Raw genomic sequence first — 26,445 nt, forward strand, 5'->3', positions numbered from 1 at the left:
TAGATTAAACAACAACGGACTCAGTAGACACCCCTGTCTTACCCCCCTTTCCATCCAAAACTCCTCCCCCGTCACCTCCCCAACTCTAACTCTACTTTTCGTTTCTCTTAATAAACTTTCTACTCTCTCTATTAAACCTTCTCTAATCCCCCTCTCTCTTATCGTCTTTATCAAAATTCCTTTATCCACCGAATCAAATGCCGCCTTCAAATCTACGAATAACGCTACTAATTTTCTACCTTTTTTGTCTACACTTCTATTTACAAAGTAGTTTAATACATAAATATTATCTATTGTCCCTCTCTTATTCCTAAAGCCTGCCTGATTTTCTGAGATTATTCCCTTCTCAATTTCCTCATTTAACCTCTTTGCTAAAATTTTTGCGTATACCTTATATAGCGTGGACATTAACGTTATTCCCCTGTACTCCTTCACCTGCTTCCCCTCTCCTTTTTTAACAATCGGTACTACTCCCTCCTTCCATTTCTCTGGCCATTCATCTCCCTTCCATACCCTATTCAAAAATTCCACTATCCACTCCTCTAACCTTTTTCCTCCCCACCTCCATACCTCATTCGGAATTCCATCTAATCCACCCGCTTTTCCTAATTTTAATTTACTCACCACTTTTCTTACTTCCTCCTTGTTAATAACCTGTTTCTCCTCCCTTCTACCACCTTCTTTATCCTTTCTCACCTCTCCTCTAACCACTCTTGCCTCTACTCTACCTAACAAACACATAAAATACTCTCTCCATTCTTATTCCTTTGTTCACCCTCCTTTTCTTTTTCCTGTCTTTATTTACTATCTCCCAAACTTTACTCTCATTCCTGGCTTCTTCTGCTTTTTTTCCACTTCCTATTCTTCTCCTCTTTCTTCCTTTTACATAGAACTTTAAATTCTCTTTTCAGCCCTATATATTTACTCCTATCTTCTAATCCTTTTCTCCACCTCCTTAAATCCCTCCTCACCTGTCTCTTCAACCCCCTATATTCTTCATCCCACTAGCCTCTTCCTACCTTCTTACCTTTCCTTCTCTTTCTCTCCGTCTTTCCCATTGCATCCTTGATTTTACTCAGCATCCTATCCCACTCCTCATTTACCTCCTACTCATATTCTTCTTCTATCTCTCCCTCCAAAACTCCCCTGAACATTTCCCTTTTCTCTTCATCCCAGACCCCCCTTATCTCCCTACCTCTCTTATTTTCATTTACCCCTCTCTCCTCACTCCTCACCTCTGCCACTACTTGAAAATGATCCGAATCTACCTTATCTATTACCCTCATTTTTTCTATTTTTTCCTTCGCCTCTCTATCTACTAATATATAGTCGATCACAGTGCTTCCCCTACCTCCAACATACGTATACTCACCTTCCTCATCTCCCACCATCCTTCCATTTAACATTTTCCATCCACATTCTCCTATCAATTCTATCAGCTTTCTTCCTTCTTTATCTACCTTACTATCTTTGGACTTTCTCCTAGTCTGCTCTTCCCCATCTTCACCATCCGAATCCTCCCCCCAACCTTCTCCTTCTCTACCGGTTCTAGCATTAAAATCGCCCCCAATAATCACCTTTGCTTCTCCATCCTTTGATTCCATAACCTGTCTCAGTACTTGCATTGCTCCTTCCCTACCTTCCTCCTTTATATATACCCCTACTACCCTCCAATTTTCCCTTCCTATCTTAATTCCCGCCGACAATAACCCTTCGCCTAATTCTACTATTTTACTTTCTTTATCACTTAGCTCCTTTCTTACTCCTACAACCATTCCCCCCATCGCTCTAACTTTTCTATTTTTTCTACTAGTCTTTTGCACCCCCCACTCATAGCCTTTTGGTACTCTGTCTCTTATCTTTTCCCAACCCCTTACGTCCGCCCACGTCTCTGATAAAAACATTACATCCCATTCTTTCAAATTTTCCCAAAAATCTTTATCTTTATTCCCCAGCCCTGCCACATTCCAGAAAGCTATTTTCAAAACCCTCACCTCCCTCGACTTCTCCCCTCTTAACCTTCACAATCTTCCTACATTCTCTTCCCCTCCTTCCTCTATTCTCAACTCTCCTTTCTCATTTCTCAAGACTTCCTCCTCTTCATCCCACTTCCACCAACAATCTCCTATCCTGATCCTCCCATATCCTAACCATCTTTCCCTTCTCCTCTTTTACTCTTGCTATTTTTTCTAACCTCCATCTCATCATCCTCTCCTTCCAAATCCAATCTTCCATAATTCTTTCTTCCCTCCCCTTCAGTATCTTCTTACTCCACACCTCTTTTCTTTGTTCCTCACTCTCTAACTTCACCCATACCATCTCTCTCCCTCTTTTGCTCCCTTCTCCTATTCTTCTAACTCCCTTCACAGTCACCTCTGCTTCTATCTCCATGAACACCCTCTCTACCGTTTCCTTCTTATTCTCTTCCTTGACCTCTACATCTTTAATTAATAAATTCTTCCTTTTATTCTCTCTTTCCTTCATCTCTTTCTCTTCTCTATCCCTTTTACCTTTTTTCCCACTGCGCTATCTCCTCCTACTTCTATTTTCTCTATCTTTCTCTTTAACTCTTCCTGCGCCTCCACTAATTCTTTTCTTTCTCTTTCTCATCTATATTCTCTCTCCTTAATTTCCTTTTTCAACGCATCTAATTCTTCTCTCATCTTTCTCACCTGCTCCTCCATAATCTCCTTCAACTCCTCCTTCATTTCTAATTTAACTATCTTTAAGCTACCAACAATCTCCTCTTTCCAATCTCTTAATTTCCTATCCCATTTATCTCCGTCCTTTCCCGCCGGCGATCTAGTTACTCTCTTACTACCTCTAATACTATCGAAGTGCAGCTGTCGCTTCTCCCTCTATCCGTCATGTTTGTCGCGGCTACTGAATCCGCCTTAACTCTATACCTCCCTACTCTGTCACTAAACGGCGCGCCTGCTCCCCACTCTCACGTATGCACGTCTTCTCTCTGCCTACTCTCTGCGCCAACTCTGTTATTACCCGTGACACCTAACTAATACGTTAATTCACTCCTATCCTTTCTTTCTACACTTCACCTATCCACCCACACACTCTCTAGCGCTCTCTTTCAACCTCACCCGACTATCCTACCCTCTCCTACGCTTTCTTTCACCTCTTATCACACTCAACTCACTGCTTACAATTACACACGTCTAACTTACTCTGGCCCGGAAACGGAAGTCCTATCAAATTTTTGTTTTCTATCAATTTCTATCGAACATTTTGAGCAGGTTAGCCTTATTTAAAATATTTCTTTAATTTTTGAATTTGTTTTTCATAATTTTTTCATCGAAATTTTTAATTGAATTTGACGCAGTATCTCTCGTTATATCGATTGCTTTAAAATGTCCTAAATCATTGGCATCGTAATTTGTAGATACAGCTCGGTAATAATATTGTCATCATTATTGACATTGGCGTAGAAATTTTTATTGAAATTATGTTTATTGTCTTCATATTCATCTAATATTTGATTTAAATAAATTATATTAGAGTAACATATATACTCATAAAATAACGATTCATATAATTATATTGGAACTATCTTTTTATATATTTAAATATTATTGAAGTATGTAAAACTCATGAGAGTTATTTATATTTTTCTCATCATTATTATTTATATATTTACTTTTTTGGAATTATTTCCTGTAGCTTCTTTATTATCATTTTTTATTACGTATATATATAATATATAATAGATTGTTTTGCAAACGGACGGAGTATTTTTCTTCCATCTGCTCGATTTAAAAAAATTAATTTTTGTCAAAATGCATCTATGTAATTGATGTAATAATTATTATTGTAATACATTAATATTTCACATAGTTACTTATTAACCTCACAAATTTTAGTTATTTCTGACAATATCCTTTTTTCAATTAACCGAAGCCATTCTTGTCTTCTTTTTTTATTTTTTATGTTTGTTGATACACGAAATCCTCTTTTGCTGCGATTATTGCTGCCTTTGATGTAATAATTTGATATTTTATTCCATTTACTTTTCTGAATGTGCAAAGAAGATTCCAGCAGGTTATGAAGGCTATACTTAAAATACCGATGACTTACACAACGCATGCACTATCTACACTTTATAACGCCATTTTGACTCCAATGTATCTTATGGATTGTAGTGCTTTGTAATCTAGTGATTTTAACCCAGGAGAAGAAGGAAAGGTGGTAGGAGATCTAAATCAAAATAACATAAAAAGATTAGAAAATCAGATTTGTTTTTTCTTGTAATAACATACAAATACTTTTTTATTTTTAAAAAGTCTGTGAAGTAGGTTCCTCTTTCGTTTCACTTTTCTTTGAATATATTTCCTTTTCAACGTCCAACAGTAGCCAGCCATTATATTTACATTCCATCGCCCTTGATATTTTTGCTCCATTTCTTTTATGTTTTTGTGGAAACGTTTATCTTGGTTTTCACTAATCTCTTAATTTTTTTCAAAATTGATCTATATGAGAATGCAGAAAATGCAATTTCAGATTTATCAGACGTCTTAATTTGTCTGAAAGGACTGCCTGACATAGCTTTCAGGGAGTTGTTGAGAATTTCTTACGTAACCACAGAAGTAAAGAAGTGTTATGAGTGACACACTCATACCGATAAGAAAGGTGTCAGTAGCACTGATGACGTAAGTCGGTCAGCTGTAGCTGTCAACATCGAGCGCATTACGCGAGGTTCATCATAGAAAAAATATAAATTGAATTTTGTAATCTCTCTATGCTGTTTTTATTTACGTCTTGAGTAGATCTCCTACCATCTTCCCTTTTTCACCTGGATTATGTGGGTTTGAGAGTCTACTATCTTGTTTTACATTTTGTAAACATAATAGCTGATTTCTATTCAATGTTAAACTTTGTATGGTAAATCTAATGTAAGAATTAAATTTTGCAACCAAAAAATATAAGAATATTTTTTCTTTTTAATAATTTAGTCCAAAAAACGACATTTTAGCAACTTTTTACCTTTTTTTGAGATTAGGGGGAGAACACTGATCTGATAGAACAAAACTTCAGATTTGTTTCAGATTTGGGTTCAACGATTCCAAAAACATAAGAATATCATGATCTAATCGAACCAAAATTTTTTCATACGCTTGTGTTAGGTAAAAATTAATATTTTAATTTTAACTTGTAGGAATATGGAAATAATCTCTTAGAATCGGGTGTACACGGTGCGCTCATAGCTCTAGACGAAAGTTTTGATGCGAATAGTTTTGCATTAACTTTACAAATTCCTACACAGAATACACAGGTAAGTATGGCAAGCATTTACGGAGTTTTATACAGGTAAAAATATAACAAATTTAAAAAAGCAGATTTTATAATAATGAAATTTTGATAATATTTTTATGAATCATCTATTTTGAAACATTTTAATAGCTATTTTACCAAAATTTCATAAAAACTTTTAATATGTTATTAACTTTTTGATGGCGTCAAATTTTGAATTTAACAATTTTAACCACGTAATCAATTTTGCGATTCAAAAAACCTTTGGATACAAAATTTTATAAAAATAAAAAAAAGCTCCCCGGAGTACATTCAGACAAAATCAACTTGGCGTTTAAGGGATTAATTTATCATTATACAATATCTACACTTTTTGATTGCAATGTCATAAAAATTTATTATAATTTCAATAAAATACCATTAATTTGTTAATATAGAATGTCTGCAGTTTTTTGTTGCAATTTTATAAAAATAATTATTTCAATAAAATATTATTTTGTTATCACAGTATCTACGTTTTTTTATTGCAATTTCATAAAAAAATTATTACAATTTATCATTATAAACAATTTTTTTTATTGAGTATAATGGGAGGATCTCAGGTACACACAGAATTAGTTAGATACAGCAATCGGAGAAAATCTCAATCGAATACAATCCCAATTAGACATAGTTCCAATCGGACACAAGTTAAAACGGTCAAACGTGTTAATCGAATATTAGGGTTGGGAAGTAACGCGTTACTTGTAACGTCGTTACCGTTATCGTTATCTTTTTTTCGGGAATGACTTAGTAACGGCATTACTTATTTTTATTTGTAACGAAAAAGTAATGTCGAAAAAGTAGGTTACATTTTTTTGTAACAGTAACGAAATTATTTTTTTACGATATTTTACGATTGTTATTTTATCGTTACTTTTTAGGCTGCTTCCAATATTCAGTACTAGTATTGAAAATCTACAGTTTACGTTATGGTCATTACACGTGCATTTACATAACTGTAAGATTTCAACCGATCAAATTGCTTAATTCAGTCAAATTGATCAATTGCGTTGTTCAATTTCTTATGGCCGCGGTTATGAAAATGTATGAGCAATGGCCCTTCTATTCCTTATATATTTTCAGCACTGGCAGTGAACATTGGAACACAGCCTTAATATTCAGTGACACAAAATGCTTTGTTTTGATTGGTATAGTATGTCATTAGAAACAGTTGAAACTGTGGACCATTATCTATAAAGTAGTCAATAATTTATGCTATTAGGCAAGAGAAACTGCAAAAAAGATTAATTATAAAATATTAATAAAAATATTTTAAATATGGGAAATAAATCTCTCTCTATATACTTTATCTTCAATTTACATCCTTTTTCAAAGCATCCTTTAATCTTATCTTAGAATTTAAAAAAAGTAACGGAAAGTAATGATATTTTCAGCGTTACTTTTAAGTAACGGTAACGCGTACAATTTTACAATCAGTAACGAGTAATGATAATGAGTTACTTTTTACCGAAAGTAACAGTAACGGTAACGCGTTACTTTTAAAAAGTAACTTTCCCAGCCTAGATAAATATGGATACAAATTAGAACGTATACATAATTGTTTCAATTGGATAAAGATTGAATTGGACACAGAAAAAAAAAGAGTATATGAAAAAGGATTTTGTTATGTTATGAAGAGGGAGGGCTAATACAAAATTTAGTTTTATATTAGAAATTATGACATGTTAAATCAAAACATGATTAATATTGTTAATCGAGAGTCTTTTCTTCGTGTCTCTGATTAAACCTATCATATGTCCATTTTAGTAAATAGTTTAAGTTTTCGCGCAATCCGCTCGACAATTAGCGCAATGCTCCTTAGACAGCACTTGCTGTCTAAGCAATAATTTGGAATACTGACCGATTTACGCCCTCACGCAATTCTCCCCTACTTTCGATCCAACTACTGAATTATCGGATATATAAACCGGCAAAAGAAAGTGAGAGACGGGTCAATCCGAAGTAGACAAACTAAGATAACACACGACACTCTGCTTTGCGGGGTCGTGTATCACCGGCAAACACATTGTAATATACACAATCACGACACTCTGTCTTGCGGGGTCGTGGACAACAAACTTATAGACGCGACACTCTGCCTTGCGGGGTCGCGATCTATTCGAACAAGATAATAAAAGTGGTCAAGACGAATAACGGTGTGAGTGACTAAATACCTTCCTCGCGAGATCTCTGGCAGCGATCCCCTCCCAACGAGGGGTACAACAATATTATAAAAAAATTATTAAAGATGATACTTCTGAAAATTTGGGAATATCAATTTACATGTAACCTATTTCTGACAATGTGTGAACAGTGCTTTTAATATAAAATTATTTATTTTATTTGCATGAAATACATTTATTTAAAACAATTTATTGTTGAAATCTTTCATCTTACTAAATTGATGAGTTTATATACTGAAAATAAAAAGAAATATGTCAAAAATTGTCCATTTCTGCACTTTACTAGTATATAAAATTAATATAATTTTTTATAGATTTTTTGACAAAATTACGTAATGACCTTTATTTACTATTAAAAAGTAGGAAAAATGAGTACGAATCTTAAAATAATATATAACGTTTTTCTACACGCGCAAGCTTATCGAATATCTCGGGGTAGTATCCGTGAGACAACAAACACGAGTTTGATTTAATTGAAGATACTGAAATGTCGCGGGCGCCGAGTACAGGCCAAAAATCATCTTTCGGAACTACGTCAGTTTCTTACCAGGGACAATGAAGGCGGTAATCGGACGACTGCGAGGTCAAGTGGCACTCGCCAATATCCATTCCTTAGGTCTAATGGACACTTAGGTCTAATTAGATCTAACAGACTGTTTTTAACTTGGATGATGTGTTAAATCCGATCAGTGGAGCAACGAACGTTCTTAAACTTCGGTAGTTCTTACTGTAAAAATTCTTCGAGCTGTTTCTTCTCGTGGTGTTCCTCTCAGTGTTAGTTTGTGAGGCGCATTACGGTATGGTTTCGCCTTCGCGTCGTATCGCGGGTGGAGGTATCGCGCAATGCAAACATGCTTATAAATCGACTCCAATCAAAATCTCAGCATCTAGATTTGACATAATCTGTAATTCGTGCCAGATTAGGCAACCGGCGGTTGTGATAGGTAGTCATATGTCTACGCTTGATCTATCCGCGAGATGTACCTTGTCGATAGCGGTTTTGATCGATAGATCTGTATTTTATACCCGGGTGACCGTTTTAGTGTTTATGAAGGATATCCTATTCTGATCCTTCCGATTCTATATCGAGAAGTGCAGTAAAAGTCTATTTTTTTTATTCGGATTGTGAAGCGATTGCGGGCTGTACTTTACTCGGAGAGTCGAGACTCGATCACGCTTGCCTCAACCCTTCCAACGTTTCACGGTGGCGAATGGCAGTCTTTGTAAAGACGCCATCTTTGTATATAATATATACGATTATATACAATTGTATATATACAATTGTATACAATATATAAAATATTAAAAGAATGAACTGATTTAAATAATAATGACAATAATAGTGTTAATGAAATATCTGACAATCGGAGAACAATTGTTTTAATTGTAATTGGAATACAATTATATATTAAACATGTAAGCGATGATTTAAGACGTATACTCAACAAATACGTGGATGTACGCTTCACAATACCGAAAAAGTTAGATTGCGTAATAAAAAGAGGGAAGGATAAAAGATGATATGTCGACCGAACTTGTCTATAAAATTAATTGTCATGACTGTGATCCTTCATACATAGGACAGACTAAACGACAATCTAAAGACAAGAATTAATGAACACTAACAAAATATAAAAAGTTCGTCTTTGCACCATACGGTTGTTACCGACCACCAATTATCCACCAATCACAAATTCGAGTGGTTTAAACCTAATATTCTACATAGAGAAAAACATAAAAGAAAAAGAGATCGCATAAATGTTTTTCATTAAAAAATTCAAGAATAGTATTAATTTTCAAAAAGATACTGACAATCTTAACACAGTGTATGACAGAATTATACGCATAGTTTAGTTATTTTAGACTAGTGATAATTTTGAACCAATATTATTTTTTGTTTTTAAACGTGACTTGCACATTTCCAATCGAAATGCACGATCTGTTCTTTCGACTGACAAAGGTTGCAGAGTATAGACATGCTTTCTAACACGTTTCTCGAAACAATAGTAAAGAGCTTTTATTTGCGAACTGAGATGGATAAATATTCAATGTAACTTATTGCAATTATACGACATACGATTATTTTATTTATTCTGCGGATTTTAGAATGTGATGTTGAAATAATGTATGTGTAGTATAATTTGCTTTTCCATGTAATTTTAGATTCACTTGAAAAGGACCAAAAATTGTCTCGCCAAAACGTTGTGCTCTAATTAATAAAGTATTGCCAGAGTAGTCACTATCCAAGTGTTTTATTACGATGCATAGAAAATACTGCAGGCGAGAAGGAATTCAAGTGTAAAGGTGGAAGGTTCAGGGCACAAGACGAGAGGTTTGCGGAGCAGAGTCTCCGCAAATGAAAAGAAACTTTATTTCTATATAGTTTTTTTTACACTAATTACCACGTATTGCCTTTTCATCACGTTATTATTGACACTATCACTACGTTTGATTTCTTTTATGCATCTTGATATGACACGGTCTGATTTGATGTCTTTGAGTGATACGAATTGGTTAGTCAAGGATGGATTCGCGAAAACTATAAAGCGATTATTTCCGTATGCGTGTCGCAAGGTACATTTATGCGAGTGTGCTAACGAAGGCAGAAGTATAAAAAATGATCAAATGTGTAGAAAAAGTCATGCTGGAAAGTTTTCTTGGATGATTTACGCCATCTATTATATTAGAAGAAAAAAATTATGTAATGACTTACTTGTGTTAGAAAACTGTCCCGCGTAGAAATCAGCTTCTCACGAAAAGAATTATTTCCGACGCACATAAGAAATTACCTTTTAAAATAAAGGGAACAAAAGTTTGTTTTCTTTATAGAAATAATGATATAAAGTAAATGCGTCATAAGATATTTATACAAAAGTTATTTATTATTACTTTTTAATATTTAAATATTATAATATTAATATAATATTATTATATTTAGTAATATGATTTTGTATATATTGTAAATAATATATACTATTATACTATTATAATGATAAAGCGATCGATTAACATATTAAAGTTATATAGAAAGCATTATAAAAATAATTGTTTAATTAACAAAAATCTGGGCGCCGCTATAGAAAATACTCTCTAAATGTAAAATTTCTAAATTAAACTATTTACACGTTGCTAACGAAGTACCAGCATTTTTTATTCGTTAAAAGAGCGAAAATTGCATATGTTCGACTTTATGATAGCGATTATTAGACACCGCAACCTTATAATTGTAAAGCCTAGCAAATAAAAAATTAATATTTTTATCAGCAAATTTGATAACAAATTAAGACGCTTGTTTGAAAACGAATAAAAGTCGCTCCGTGTAAATAATGCTTAAATAATAAATTGTTCATTCCCTTAATTTTTTCTTAATTATACTTACTAATATTTTAGACCTCTAAATTGCAATCACTGTATTATCATTGATTTACAGTCGTATATCTATGTAGCTATAACTGCTATAATAATTAGCTGTGATACTTATATAGCTATGAGTATTCACTATCTTTTAGTGATTTTCGTTTTAACATTAGTGTATAACCACTGAAAGATAAATATATTTATTTCACTAACTGACAAGTATACCAGTGAAAATTAATGTATTCTCATTGATTTCTCTGATTTTCCACTGATTATAATTTAGAGAGTATTTTCTATAGTAATGCCTAGATTTTTTTTAGTAAAACATTTTTATAATGCTTTTTTGGTTTCTATATAACTTTAATATGTTAATCAAAACGCTTTACCATTATAATAGTATGATCGTGTAATAGTATGTTATTGTTTAATAGTATATTGTTATATTATTTAACAATATATACAAAACAATATTACTGAATATATTATTTTAATAGTAAACACTAATAATAAATAAGTTTTGTATAAATATCTATTCTTATAGCTGGCGCATTTACTTCACATCATTATTTTTATAAAGACAAAATTTTTGTCCTTTTATTTTAAAAGGTAATTTCTTATAATTTTACACATTTAAAATTATTTTGTATTATGTAAAAAAATAAGAGCAGTGTAAAATAAAAAATATTACTTGGATTTTTGTAACATAATAGCATTTTCCTTAAAAACGCACACATACACACATCACACACACACATTTGGCGCCCTTTTTTTAAGGGTAATTTTGTTCGGCATCATATATTTTGTGATGTTAGGCATCTTATTTAATCCACGAAACTATGATTAACTTATTACAATATATATAAATAATGCAGTATTTGATATACTTTTTTTACATATTTTTAATGTCAAATTAAGTTTTATTTAAACTTATATGTTAATGTTAGTCATTTAATTTAATCAAACCCTTAATAAATAAATTTAATAATATAACTGTTCAAAATATATGTAATATTTTTAAAAATAATACGATCATAATTACATCTCCTCAAACATATATAGCATTTCATCATCAATACCAATGCACATTTGGTAATTATGCATAATAAGGGCAACTTCACCGATTTCAATGACCTTGATATACGTTGTCAAGGACATTGTTCTGAGTAACGCACAAAAAGTTTTAATCATCATTCGTCATTTATTAAAAAAATTTTTATAATAAAAGTTTAATAAATACTATTATCTTAAAAGCATAATAATTTTAATTTTACGAAAAGTAGCGACATGAGCATAAAAAGTGGACAATTTTTGGCCACAAGTGCATACAAAAAGTACGCAAATTTCAAATGTGCAAGTATTTTATGACATCGATAAGACTATTAATAAGCTGTTTAAGGATCTTGTTTTACATGGAAAGTCGTGAAGTTATGTAGTACAGAGAACACGTGAGCGGAGGAGAAGCTCCTTCATTTTTGGGGAAAAAAAAATTTAATTTTTTTTTAAATAAATAGCATAGTTAAATAAAGGTATTTATACTGTAAAACTTTTGTATGAAACATTTTTTTATATTTTGTTTAATTTACGAGATAATCGAAAAACCGCAAAAATCGTCTCAACTTTGAAGGGCGGTTTCACCGCTTCAAACCGTTTTTGGGCACCAACTAAACATTTCTAAATTCATGTATTCACCCCCTCTACATTTATGCCAAGTTTCATTAAAATCTGAATTTTCGAGTTCGCGAGGTTCCCTTGTAAGAGAAACTAGAAGAATATGTTGATAATTACGAATACAAACTTGCGAAGAATGTAAATAATTACAAGAAATGTAAATAAATACATACTGAAGCCGCTTTCAACGAAATGCGAGCTCTTCCGCTTATATTTTTCTTATTTTTTACAAAAACATCAAAATTATTACGCATTAAGAATGCGTAATATTTATTAAACTTTTATTGTAAAAAACTTTTTAATAAATGACGAGCGACAATTAAAATTTTTTATACGTTATTCAGAACATGACAATATATATCAAGTCCTTGACAATATATATCAAGATTATTGAAATCGGTGATGTCACTCTTATTGTGCATAATTGCCGCACATTCTAATAAAAACGTTTACAAACAATATTCAAAATTAAACTAATATTTATTCAAAGGTTACTTTAAGTTATTTAGAACATCAACAAACATTTGTATCTTTAACCCTCCGTCTGTACACTGACCCAAAAGGGAACAAGCGAAACTTTTCACCTGTGTAGCCACAAAATTGATGTTAAGCAAAGTTTGGTTCCTCTTCCTAAAAAAAATTAGTAATAGGTAGGGGAGGACGGGGAAGTTGGAACCACGGGGGTAATAAGAATAACCTTAAAAACAAATGAGTGTCGCGCATAACACGTCCGAACTCGCGTGTGAGTTACTGTCTATAAAGCACCGCTTCTTCCGACAGTTGAATGTTTCACCAGTTTTGAATGTTTCTCGTTTTGTTTATCCAGGAGAGCGCACGTTTTCGTCTTTTTTCTTACAATTTTCATCGACTTCTTAAACAAATAAGTAGTTTTAGTTTCTATTAATTTAATTCATTCTTTCTTTATTGATACTGTCATATATTTACTTTACTAACAAAACATTTGAAATTAAAAAAGATTTTTTGAATAATTTTTTTTTATCAATGACAAAAAATTATTCCAACGGGATAATTAGAACCAACTCTAATCAGAACTGGCTTCAATTACTCCAGGCATACATGTTTGTTTGTTTTGTTTTTAGAATTTACGAAAAAGACTTAGAAACAGACAAAAACAACATTCAGAAATATTAATAGCGTCGTTTTTTAAGAAAGTTTGAGAAAGTTTTGAAGAAAGTTAAATTTAATGATTGAACTAATCTAAATTAATAGGAATATGATAAGACTATTTGTTTAAATATTTGATTTGTTTATTATTTTTATAAATAAGTATTTTACTCGCTTTAATGTTTCGCATACGTAATGCATCTCATTACCCTTAAGGTGGTTCTCATTGTCCAGTGCCTGGGGTAATGGGAGTTTTTGTTGAGTTTCGAAAAAAGTTTATTTTTTTATTGATTTAATTAAAATTTAAATATTTACGCTATGCTAAATTAAAGCTTTATAATCCTTTATTTTAATAATAAATAGTTGAAATAGATACTCGGTGATTGTAACACATTCATTTCAGTTTTTCTTCACTGGTGCCAATTCCCCCGTTCTCTCCTACTCATACCCGAAAGGACGCTTCGATCCGACACTTATTGTTAAAACGGCAGTATGTAAATTTTTCAAGTGTTCCCAAAAAGCCTCAGTGTACAGACCGTGTTAGTATTTTATGACAGTAAGAAATATTTAATTTTTGTATTTTTCTTAATTATTTTGTTATTTTTGTTTTTACTTGAGTTACAAGCATAATCTGCCCTTTTTAGTCGATAAAGGCAATTTAATCACAGTAGCCTCTTGGACACATCTGATTGGTAGCTTTTGCATATATTCTATGGCATGCTTGATCATGCTGGCATAAATTCGTCAATTTTATACTATTTACGACAAGAAAATCTATTTTTAAATCGGCGTGACTTTTTAAAAGACTTGGCTTTTAATTTAATAAAGCCACATTTGCAACGTCGTTTAGAAATAAAAACATTAAAAAGCTATTTGCGTCATAGAGCGTAGTCTCAGATGTACCCGACTTAACAAAGAAACAAAAAATTTAGAAAAAAATATCTTTATTTCTCAACATAGTCTTTTTTTAGCTCGATACCCTTTTCCCAGCAATGTTCAATAACTTCGATATTCTGTTTATAGTAAGAACCGTCGAACTCCTCAAAATATAGTCATCAACCGCAGATTCTACCTCTTTATTGTTGGCAAATCTTTTATCGTCTAGCTTTTTTCAAGTTTGGAAAGAGAAAATAATTTGAGGGGGCTAAATCTGGTGAATAGGGTGTGTGAGAAAGCAATTCGAACTTTAACTCACTGATTTTGGCCACCGCGATAACAGATGTGTGAACTAGTGCATTGTCTTGATGAAACAATACTTCCTTATTCGCTAAATGCGGCCGTTTTTTTCTTGATTTCATCACTCAAACGCTGCAATAAGTTTGCGTAATACTCACCGTTGATTGTTTTTCTTTTTTGAAGATAATCAATGAAAATTACCCCACGCGTATCCCAAAAAACTGACGCCATGACCTTGCCTGCAGATGAAACTGTCTTCGCATTCTTTGGAGCCAATTCTCTTCTTGCAGTCCATTGTTTTGACTGTTCCTTTGTCTCAAGTTCATGCACTTTCAGCCGACGGTCCAATACCATTTTATAGATTTTCTTCACCATTTCTGGCGTGGTCATCTCATTTAGTCGACCACTGCGATGTTCGTCTTGGCAGTTAATACGGCCTTGTTTAAACTCTACCATCCAAAATATTTACTACCCAACCCAATTACTGTTGTAAACGAAGGAGCAGACTCCGCCAGAAAAGCTAGTTCGGCTTTGATATTGGTTAGACTGAGACCTTTCAAATGAAAGTATTGTATCACATAACGATGACCAATTTTTTCTGTTTCCAAATTCACTGAGAGAGTTCACTATTGATAGCTGCCAAACAAATACGAAATAACGTGGCGTCTTCAAACTTCACACTTAAGCTTTAGGGTTGGTACTTTCTACCGTAGTAATTTTTTTTTAACAACAACGGCCGTCCATACGTCAGGTCGGGTACTTCTGGGACTACCCTCGTACAATTCGAGAAATTTTAAATAATGGCTATGACTCTACTTAAGCTTTTAATCGTAATACAAAAATGAACAAACGAAAAAGATGTTCTATATGTCCGTCCGCAGATAATAAAAGAACGTGATTTTGTGTGATGTACGTGGCGAGTCAATTTGCGACAATCATCGTACGATTTTCTGTTTAGATTGCGCACAAAAACATAGTTAATATTATTATTTCTTCAATTTTGATCATTCTCTTTGTATATACCTAAGTTTCTTATGATAATATACACTGGCGCACAGTGGGCCGAACTACGTAAAAACGCGGACATGAGGTGAAAACATTTTTTTTGTATCCAGTTTTTAATTGCAAATTTGGTTACTTGAAATATCATAGAAATAGTATATAACCCTCATTTTGAAATATATTGTTTCAATCGGTGCGTAAAATGACCATAAATATTACGAATTAGACAATTCTGGATTTCCATCGATTTAGTTATCTACTTTCAAGGCAGTATAGTTTTTTCCACTTACTATATTAACCAACTTTTATACCAAATAGATTTATATCAACCATTTATATCAAATAGACTATTCTTTTACTTGAAAAATATCTACGTTCGAATCATAGAATAATACAATTTAAAGTTTGACAATCAATTTTATAATGTTTCGAAGAAAATCCCGATAACTAAATTACAAAATAACTTATAAAAAATCTTATAATATCTTAAAATTTTATAATATTTGATTAAAGGGATGTTCTACTTCGTGAAAAAACGTGTTTTAGCTGCTACTATCTGCTACTTTGAAAGATACATTTATTTATTGCAAAAAGGATCCCGAAGAAATCTTTACATGTATATGTCTTGCACTGTTAAGGGGCTACATACACCCAGAGACATAAAAAATAGGCCTTTTTCTCGATTTTTTTTTAAACGTAATTAATCCTAGTTTTCTTTATTTTAAAATACATTCTTAGAACATGTTTCAGAATAAATTTGAACTAAAAATATTTAAAAATGGCAGAGATATTGTCCTCGTCGCAAGACCTTGTTAAAAAAAGGTGCTCCGCGATGCCAATTGCAGCTCGTACAAGACTAAAACAGACCAGCCTAGAATTTTCTTAAACTGAATGATATTATCTAGTCTTTATTGTGGCCGATTTTTAAAATATCAATTTTTGGCAAAATGGCGGTTGTTTGAAGAAAAAAAGCAATTTTTAAGGATAAAAATCGGTCATTTTTTTAACTTAAAAAAAGTAAGAGCTCTAAAAAAAACCGCCACGATAAAGACTGCCTTTTTTGTGTAGATTAAGCCCTCCAAATTTCAAGTAAATCGATCCAGCCGTTTCCGAGATATTTTTGGCACGCGTTTTGAAAACATGGTTTCGAGAAAAACGCGTTAAAAGTTTGACATTCGGTTAAAACGTAGATAACTTTTTTTCAAACTTACATGGAGTCATCCACTCCAGGTCCATACAGTGGACTCTCCCCAGATGTAGCGACATCAAAGGCTTCGATTCTAGCTTACCGGCGTAATATTCTTGCGTAAGCTATCTGCTGCAAAGGATTAGAAGGCGCTCATCGCGCCCCAGCATCGTCAAACGCGCTTGGACTTTCCTCGCTATATTTCTGACAATTTTCAAGGAATTACTTTGAAACTTGCAAGGGATATTCTCAAGACTTTACACTTTACGAATATGCAAAAAAACGAAAAAGCCATTTTTTCAAAATTTCTGGGTGTATGTAGCCCTTTAATATTAATATGTGCCACTAAAAATTAAATATTACTTTACAATATTGTCGTTGTAAATACATTAATTAATTATATATTATGAATCGCAATATTTATGGTTATTTTATATTAAATGTTTATATTAAAAAAACATTTTGAATCATTGTGTAACCATAGTAGAAAGATGGGAAACAGCGAATATTGCACTTGTAAAGATTAAATATAATAGTTAAAGCGAAATAATTATGCATACATAATCATGAAGTGTGTATCTTACCAATAAATAATTGTATGCAAAATGTATTAAACAACAATTTTTATAAACACGCTGCGCGCTGCTACTGCCGGCATTAGTATTAACCAATATGCACCACGAGGAGGTTGCACGGTCAGATTTTGCACATCTCGTGTGTGTATTTGTGTTGTTTCTGTGTGTGTTTATGTTGTTTCTGTGTCACAGCAGAGATAAGGACCCCACAGTTCGTCACTCCTGTAGTATTTAATGACTCCAAACCCTCTCTGCTGTGCGTGCGTGCAAATATTATGTATGTTGTGTGTGTGTGTGCGTGCGTGCGGCGTACGTGCGTGCGTGCGTACGTGCGTGCGTGTGTGTGTGTTTATATCAACATTTTCAATGTCTCAGGAAACATATCTTGTTTTTTATGTTCGCTTTTTTGGGATCTTAAATTAGAAATCACGGGATTAGATGAAACTAATAACTGATGTAATATGTCTTCATTAGTTTTCACTCTGTCCATTTTACGTGAATGCATTTTTCTGTATTCCCGAAACTCCTTATTTCGCGCTTCACTCGCCTCTTCTGATAAATGTCCAATAAGGATCGAAAAATTGGAAATTATTGCCTCTCCGTGGATTAACAATTTATGCACGGAGGCTGTCATGTAATACCATCCATCGTTTTTAACAAATTCTTTGGCAGTTTCGAGAGCAAACAAACCAAATTTTTTTGTGTTTATTGTTTCTCCGCATGAGATCGCCTGCAGTATTACAGAAAACCTTCTTATTAAGGATTCATCTAACCCTGTGATTAGCGGTTGTGTGTACATTAGAAAAGAATGGCTGAATCGTCTGGCTGTATTCCCATCATTCGTTGTCCCTGATCCTTGTTTTACGATGTCAATGAGCAATCCTAATTCTTTTCTAAATTCGTGCTGTATTCTTCTTTTATTGTCTTTTCGTTGCTTCTTTCAAACAGGATACCGTACACTCCATTTTTTAAAGGGCAAATTATATGAAACATGGAGTAAAAATTCCATACAGCGAATTTTTGCGTGAAAACTTGATATCATATCATAAATTATATGTTTTGATATCAATATTTTTATCAAGTACTTTGTTGACATCGTTCATTTCGAAGGTTTGGCCCCACAAAGATAACATGTTGAACAAGATAATGCTATATAAAGCAATGCATACTTTACCATCAATCATCGTGAATAACATTTCGTAATTTATAACAATATTTCCACATTTTATGGGCAACAAGTTCGATATTTTGTTTTGCATTCTTTCGTATTCTTTTTTTGTAATTTCCGCATTTTCGTGGACAAATTGGAATTTTATTGGACGACAATAACGAGTTAAGGACGGATTTGGATTTATCCACACAACATCATAGTCACTCATTAATTTAATGGGAACAAAACTGGTCATGACAATAGCATCATCCGTTACATTTTCATTTTGAAATTTTTGCTTGTAAGTGCTCTGATTAAAAGCTCCATGAAAGCCTCACTTACAAATTAATTTCAAGTTTGTATGGCTGTCTAAATTTTGTTTACAAACTTTAAGTAGTCTTTCACTCGTAAAGTCTAAAATTTCCTGTAAGTCAATTGAAGCGATTGTCTCAGTTATTGTCATTTTATTTTTTGGCGGATAACATTCTGATTTTGCTTGTTGAATGTTAATAATAGGACACATATTGATTTGTGCCACTTTCGATACATGTTTCTCTTAAATGTACGTATTGCGACTTAGACAGATTTAAACTGACAAGTAAAGTGTCAAACATTTTTCTTTTGAGTATAAAGAAGTTTCTATTCGATTTTCACAAAAATCTCTTGCTCTTTTAGCTTCATTTGGATTTTTTATAAGATAATCCAATATTTTTGCTATATCCGTAGAATCATCGCTTAATAATTTTTGTTTTGAGACATGAAGGACTTCTGTTGGATTGGACTTTCGCAAATCTTGCGTTCGCTTATGTCTTTCAGTAACTTCGCTAAAAGGTTTATTACATGATAACGAAGTAATATGGACGCAGACTCGTATGAACATTCAGGTTTGATATTATCTGGAATTTGAAATTCTTTATTAAGCCACGAATTATTATTCTTTTCGAAATGTTCTAATATTATACATGAGTTTTTCTTCATGTAGAAGCGTTGGAACAAATTAAATGATCGTAAATATTTTTTTATATTTTCAGATTCTGATAAATTAATATTTAATCTTTCAACGACGGAGTCGAACAATTGTTCTGTATAAATTATAGTAGAATGTAAATTTCTTAAGAAAAGGAATAAATGTTTATTTTTAAATGTCGCCATCGCCATCAGTAATTAGAGGCAAACCCGGATATTAGTAAAATATAAAGTTGCGAAAGAGATTTACACCTTGTATAATATGAATCAGAAACAATGTGAACCAGTTGAGAAAAGAAAATAATCAAATGGAAATCACTCAAGAATTCAATCAGAGCAGTGAGTCGGCTAGAGCTTCTGTTTATATATTTTAGCGAAGAAAATTTATGTCTGAGAATGTGATCTAAATGCGCCACGTAGCGGTTGTTGCCTGTATTACAAGTTAAAGAATTATAAAGTGATGTGATGATGAAGGCTTTACAAACATGGCAAATGAAACTAAAAGAGTGAGATTTTTATTTTTTTTAAGTGGCACAAATCAATATGTATTCTATTAAAAACGAGCAACAGGCAAAATCAGAATATTATCAGCCAAAAAATAAAACAACAATAATGATCGCTTTATTGGAACTACAAGTAGTAATTTTAAATCTTACAAGTAAAAAATTACTTACGTCTGTGAACAAAAAAAAGAATACGACAAAATACAAAACGGAATAACAAACTTGTTGCTCACAAAACGCGGTAATTTTATTGTAATTTACGAGAAATGTTGTTCACCATAATTGATGGTAAAAGTGCGTAGCTTTACCAAACATAGCATTATTTTGTTTTACATGTTAACTTTGTGAGGAAAATCTTCTGAGATATGGTGCGTATTGATTAATATTAATGTTAGCGAGTACTTATAGAAATTGTTGTTAAAAATTGTTTAATCTAATATTGCAAACAACAATTATTTACATTAATAAGGTACACTTCATAATTATGTATGCATAATTATTTCGCTTTAGTTGTTATATCGTTCCTATAAGTGCAATGTCCGTTCTTTTCTATGTTTCAATTCACTGTGCCATTTTAAGTTTGTTTAAATAAACAAAAAAAAAAATTAGTGACCAAACTCTTAATTACAGGTTTTTTAAACAAATATGATAAAACTGTAATTTTCGGCCGCCATATTGGATCCGTCATTTTGAATTTATTTAAATAAACAAAAAAAAATTAAAATTAGTGACTAAAAACTCTTAATTACAGGTTTTTTACATGATCCGACCGTCATTCTCCACGTGGTGCACATCGGGTCACTTTAATGATGGCAGTATGATTGAGTTAAACACGATTAAAATTAATGTGCAATATCATATTGATACTCAAAATTCATGATATTCAAAAGACACCGTATTTATTCGCTAAAATACCCTAAAATGCAATGCAAATTTCAAACTCGTGTGCAATCAACAAAAAACATTGCATCAAATGTATTTTTTTTAATTACTTAGAAAAAAATGAACTTTAAAAATCTAGATTAATATTAGCAAGATTTTAACGAAAAACTTATGAAAAATGATAACAAACTTTTACTTTTTTCAATTAAAAAAAACATGTTTGGTTTTCATGCGATACAAAAGATTGCACTTAACAAATCAAACTTTCGCCTAGGAATTCTCAAAGTCTTTGCTCTTTATTTAAAAAAAAGTACATGTAATTTGGATAATTTTTCGCAAAGTTGCATCACTTGAAGATTGCCTAAAAATCGGTTAAAATTTTTATCTCTTTTTTTGCGCCAGTACTATAATTTTTTATAATAAAAAAGATTTGTGTGAAAAATTATCATTTTATTATATTCTCATTACCTGAAAAGTACCTTATTTTCAGTCATGCAAATATTTATACTTTCTGCAACCACTACATATAAAACAATTTTTTTTGAAACGTCTTTAATCCTTTGAAAATACCTTAATTTAAAAAACCTTAAAACATTTTTTTTAATAATAATTTGTTATTAAGTTATGCATTTTTTTACGAAATTCCATTTTTTATCAATTTCGAGAAATTAAAATTGTTATTATAAAAAAATTTTTTAATAAATAATCAAAATAACTATTGAAATTTAAAATGTAGTCACTCAAAAGTAATTAGGAATTTTTTCAGATTTTTTGCTTGTATTTAACATTTTTTAGAAGGGACAGGACAAAAAGGGATCAGTGTACAGACTGTGTTAGTGAAAATAAGTGTACAGACGGAGGTTAAATTCAATACATGTTTAATTAAATTAATAATGTACATTGTTAAAAACCTGTACAATGTAGTATTTGGATTAAAAAATACATATTTTTATGTATATATTTTTAAAACGTCAAATTAATTTTTACTTAAAATTATTTTTAATTTAAGGTGTTTAACCCTTACTGTACACACTTCCAAAATAATTGAATACTGTACACAAGGGATCTGCTGTACCCCAACGATTAAAATAGCTGCCACGCATGTTGTATTGAAAATTTCGGTTTGAAAAAAATTCAGGATATTCTTGAAACCTTAGAAAATAAGGTCCAATAATACTTTATAAAGATTTTTAATATTTACATAATGAAAAAAATTTACAAAGGAAGAAAAACGCGAAAAATACCTTTTTTACGTAAAACTTTTTTACTTTTACTCATATCTCACGTAATATTTATAATATCAAAAACATGTTTTAAAGTCATATTCTTAAAACACTACATTTTGAAAAAAAAATAGTTCAGAGTCCAACGCTAAAAAAAAAGTATTTATTTTTATATATGAATGAGGAAATTTTGGAAAAAAATCTAATATCTAAAAATGACACATGTACATGATTATTATTGCTATAAAAAAGTTTTGTTTAATGTTTAATTCGGCATGGGTAGCGAGCATTGCGCGCCCCTAGCGGCTCCGAGCAGAACTCCCCAAGTCGTGCACCGATGCGGTTCAAAGATTAGGCGCGTATGGGAGTTTTTAGTTTTATTAGAACATAAAATGAATTTTATAATAAATATTAGTCATTTAATTGATTATATTGGAAGTGGTTCGAGAGCGTATGTCGAAGGGGAGAATGTGTTGAAGGCAAACCACCTTATGTACGTGGGAATAACGTTCAAAAAACCAGAGGAAATGAAAATAATATGCTTGTGCTTGAAAAGCTCAGATTTGTTTGGCCCACGCTTTAACATTTGTTGAAAGCAATTATGTTTTTCAATCTGAATAATAAAAGTTCACAAATAAATTTGAGAAAAATTTTATTTATTACACACAAACAATTATTTAAATTACAAAAATTTTTTATTAATAAAAGGTAAATATAATAATTAATATTAATATAGATGAACATATTAATTATTAAGCAATTTCTGTTACATACATTAAAATTTGTTGTCAGCAAGAATTGGATTTTTCAAATTTGTAAGTCCAGCAATAATAGTGCAAATACCATCTATGTAGGGAATTAATGTCCATGAAATTTTGTTCTTGACTATCTTAAACATTTTAAATCTTTGAATAGCTCGTTCAACATGTACACGAGCTGCTGCAATTTTATTAGTATATGCTACTTCATTTGCACTTAAGTGAATTTTTGATCCAAGTTTGGGTGGAATTATTAATTGCACATTATTATCTAGACATTCTATTTCAATGTTGAAACCCTTATCCACCATGATTGCATCTCTTATCGCATACATTTTATCAATTATTTTGCTTTGATTAAAAATGGTTTTATCAGATGCTCGACCACCATAAGCTTCACTTAGAAAAGTTATGAGCCCAGAAGGTGCTACTCCTATTAGTAATTTCACAGTTTCACATCCTTTGTAATGTGAATATAATTTTAAGCGACATTTCAAGCAACTAGGTCTCTCTGCTGGTATTTCTGTACAATCTAATACAATACGAGTTTGTTTGAAATTTTCGAAACACTTTGGCATACTTTTCATAATTTCTTTTTTTGAAGGCCAGTATATGACTTTTTTTAAAATGGCAGACAATAATTGAACCATGTAATAAAAATTTTTTGCGCAGCCCTTTCTATTTAAACCAAACAGTACTGCTAAACAAGAAAAAGGCAAGTTTAATCAAAGTTTACATAAGCACAATACTATTCTATCCTGCACTGAATTAAAAAACTTCCTTGTGTACTGATTTTCTTCACATAATTGAACTGCAGCTGTTAAGCTGCTTAACAAACTATAATTTATTCCAGTAAATGCTATTAACTGCTCATCACTTTTTATTAGGGACATTAAGTTAATTGAAGCACTTTTTAATAAATCAGTACGAAGTTTAAGTTCAGTTTCAGATAGAATGTTTTGTTGCGCAACACTTACATTTGCATTTTGTAAGTTAATTTCTTCTAATATTGATAATTCATCTGCGTTGAGAATTTCATTTTCTGTATCAACACTAACACTTGTATATGCCTCAATGTTTGTTTCTCTATTTTCAATAACGTTATAACTATCTTTAGCCGTATCAATATCATTCTGCCCATTACAACTATCACACTTATTAAAATCTTTTACTAAATTAGAATCCTCTACTACATTATCCTGCTTATTTTTATTAATCAACTCATTTTGCTTTATATTTTCCAAACTCTGCAGTGATTGTCCTTTTAAAAGAGTTCCTTCAGTTTTTTTTTTGCATTCCATTTGTAGGGATTTTAAAAGAGATCTGTAAAAATTATGTTAATAATTATAATATGCATATACATAAATAATGTATTACACATCAATATAAATTATTATTTACCTGTTAATAATTTCACTACTTTTTTTTTTAAATATATTTGGAGTAAACACTTCTTTTTTTAAAATTAAATTTTTTGATGGAATAGCTTCCTTTTTTAATTTAAAAATTTTGCTGGCTAATCCTAGAACAAATATTGTTTTTTATAGTATACATAATTTTTAATGTATTAAAATTTAATTGTACATATATATTTAATATGTATTTACCTATTGGGTAGTAATCTTCTTTAGTAAAATGCAAACTACATATGAACATGTGTTTCGTCACATTTTGGGTTATATTGCATGTACTGATCCATTTTTTTTTAATTCTTCATTTTTTGGAAATTTATGAAAAATTACATCCCCTTTTAACTGCTTTTTACAATTATTAATACTGCAGTAATCTCGCCTTTCTCTCTTTTTGGATGCCATTCTTCAAAATTGTTCATTATTTTTGAACCGTGTTTATACACGACTTGGAAGGTTCTACTCGGAGCCGCTAGGGGCGCGCAATACTCGCTACCCATGCCGAATAGTATCATAATAATACAAAATACTTAAATAAAATATAACGTTCAATCTATTCCGATACAGTCAAGGCACATATCTACGGTTGGTCGCACGCGGTGTTAGTCGCACATGTAACGTTCACATAAGGTACATAAATATTTTGTTTTTCTGTCCAAATTTCTTGAATGAATGAATGAAATCACATCTGCGTTTAATTTTCGCTATTATTAGTCCTTCATTTTCATTTTGTCTTTTGCCTCGATTGATACCGACCACACCAGCGATGCTCAATTTCAAATCGATACGGATATTTATCATGTACCATTGACGTAAATGATCCGTAGATAAATGCTTATAGAGACGTTTCAAACAAAACTGAGGTGAGATAAACATCATATTATCTTCACGAGCACATTTGCATGTTAGTAGGATTCTCGCGTTTGCGGCAGCTTGATCCAGTATTCCAAAAAACATGCGTAATGGCCACCTATTACAACGCCTGCTGACGGTAAATGAATGGCAAAGCTTGTCAAAGTTGTTCGTTCCACCTTGTTGCATTATAATGTAAAATAATTTCTGGCTTTCCATCAACGACTGCATTAGTTTTCATATACGTAGAAGCCACAAGAATAATTTTTTTTTTTTCGGTGTATAAAACACCAATGTTACATCGCGAGAGAAACAAAATTTCGAGTCTGGTGGATTTTTGCCTGCTACTTTCATCTCAGCTGGAATCTCTCTCTTATTTTTTTCTTATTGTGCCGGTAATAGGCAAACAATAAGGTGGTTGAATCAAATTCCATCGCCGATAAGCTCGTGAACCAATTGTCGCAAGTAATAGTTCTGTTGGTATCATGAATTGGCATACTGACCTCGCGTAAAAAATATTCAGGAATCTGTCCCTTGTTTGCAAGTTACATTGTTTACCTAAGTATGACATAGCAAAAATCTGAAAACGAAAACAAAAAATTATATAAATAATATCTATTTATTTTGTAACTAAATGAGTGATTTCTTATTTACCATATATGATGTTATAGCACAGTTTAATGAGAAAATTTTCAAGCCGTATTTATCTGGTTTCGCTTTCATATACACTCTGAAAGAACATCGACCTTTAAATCCTAATAATTGTTCATCAACTGTGCAGTGTCGATCAGGTGTATAATAACGGCGGCAATTGGCGTGAAGATTTCCTAAATTTCTCGGATGGGTGCAAACTTGTCAGATGCATTTTGTTTTTTTTTTTGTCATCAAAACGTAAACAATTATTACTTACAAAAATTACTTAGAAACAAAAATCAATTTCTTGAAAAACAGCATCTATAAAACAAAATACCATTCTCCTTGCTCCATAAATCTACATTGTTGACGTTTGGTGATTTCCATAAACCGACATAATACAAAATTGCAACAAACGTTTTCATTTCAACAATATCGGTGTGATAATGATAAGATTCTAATTTTATGGCGTTTTCTATCATATTTGCACAAA

At 31.7% G+C, this 26,445-nt stretch overlaps 1 protein-coding gene across 29 annotated transcripts in view; it reads left to right on the forward strand.

The window, feature by feature from the left end:
• Positions 1 to 26,445, forward strand: part of LOC105833660 (liprin-alpha-1) — a 420,505-nt gene that overhangs the window by 363,988 nt on the left and 30,072 nt on the right. For 28 of the 29 annotated variants that reach the window (XM_036289154.1, XM_036289155.1, XM_036289153.1 and 25 more), the window contains one exon: positions 5,168 to 5,284. The exons of the other annotated variant lie outside the window; for it this stretch is intronic. In XM_036289154.1, the coding sequence (XP_036145047.1) occupies positions 5,168 to 5,284 (117 nt within the window). The remainder of the gene's footprint in view (positions 1 to 5,167; positions 5,285 to 26,445) is intronic. 29 annotated transcript variants of the gene reach the window in all.

This window comes from Monomorium pharaonis, chromosome 6 (genome assembly GCF_013373865.1).
Source record: "Monomorium pharaonis isolate MP-MQ-018 chromosome 6, ASM1337386v2, whole genome shotgun sequence".
NCBI classification, from domain to species: Eukaryota; Metazoa; Arthropoda; class Insecta; order Hymenoptera; family Formicidae; genus Monomorium; species Monomorium pharaonis.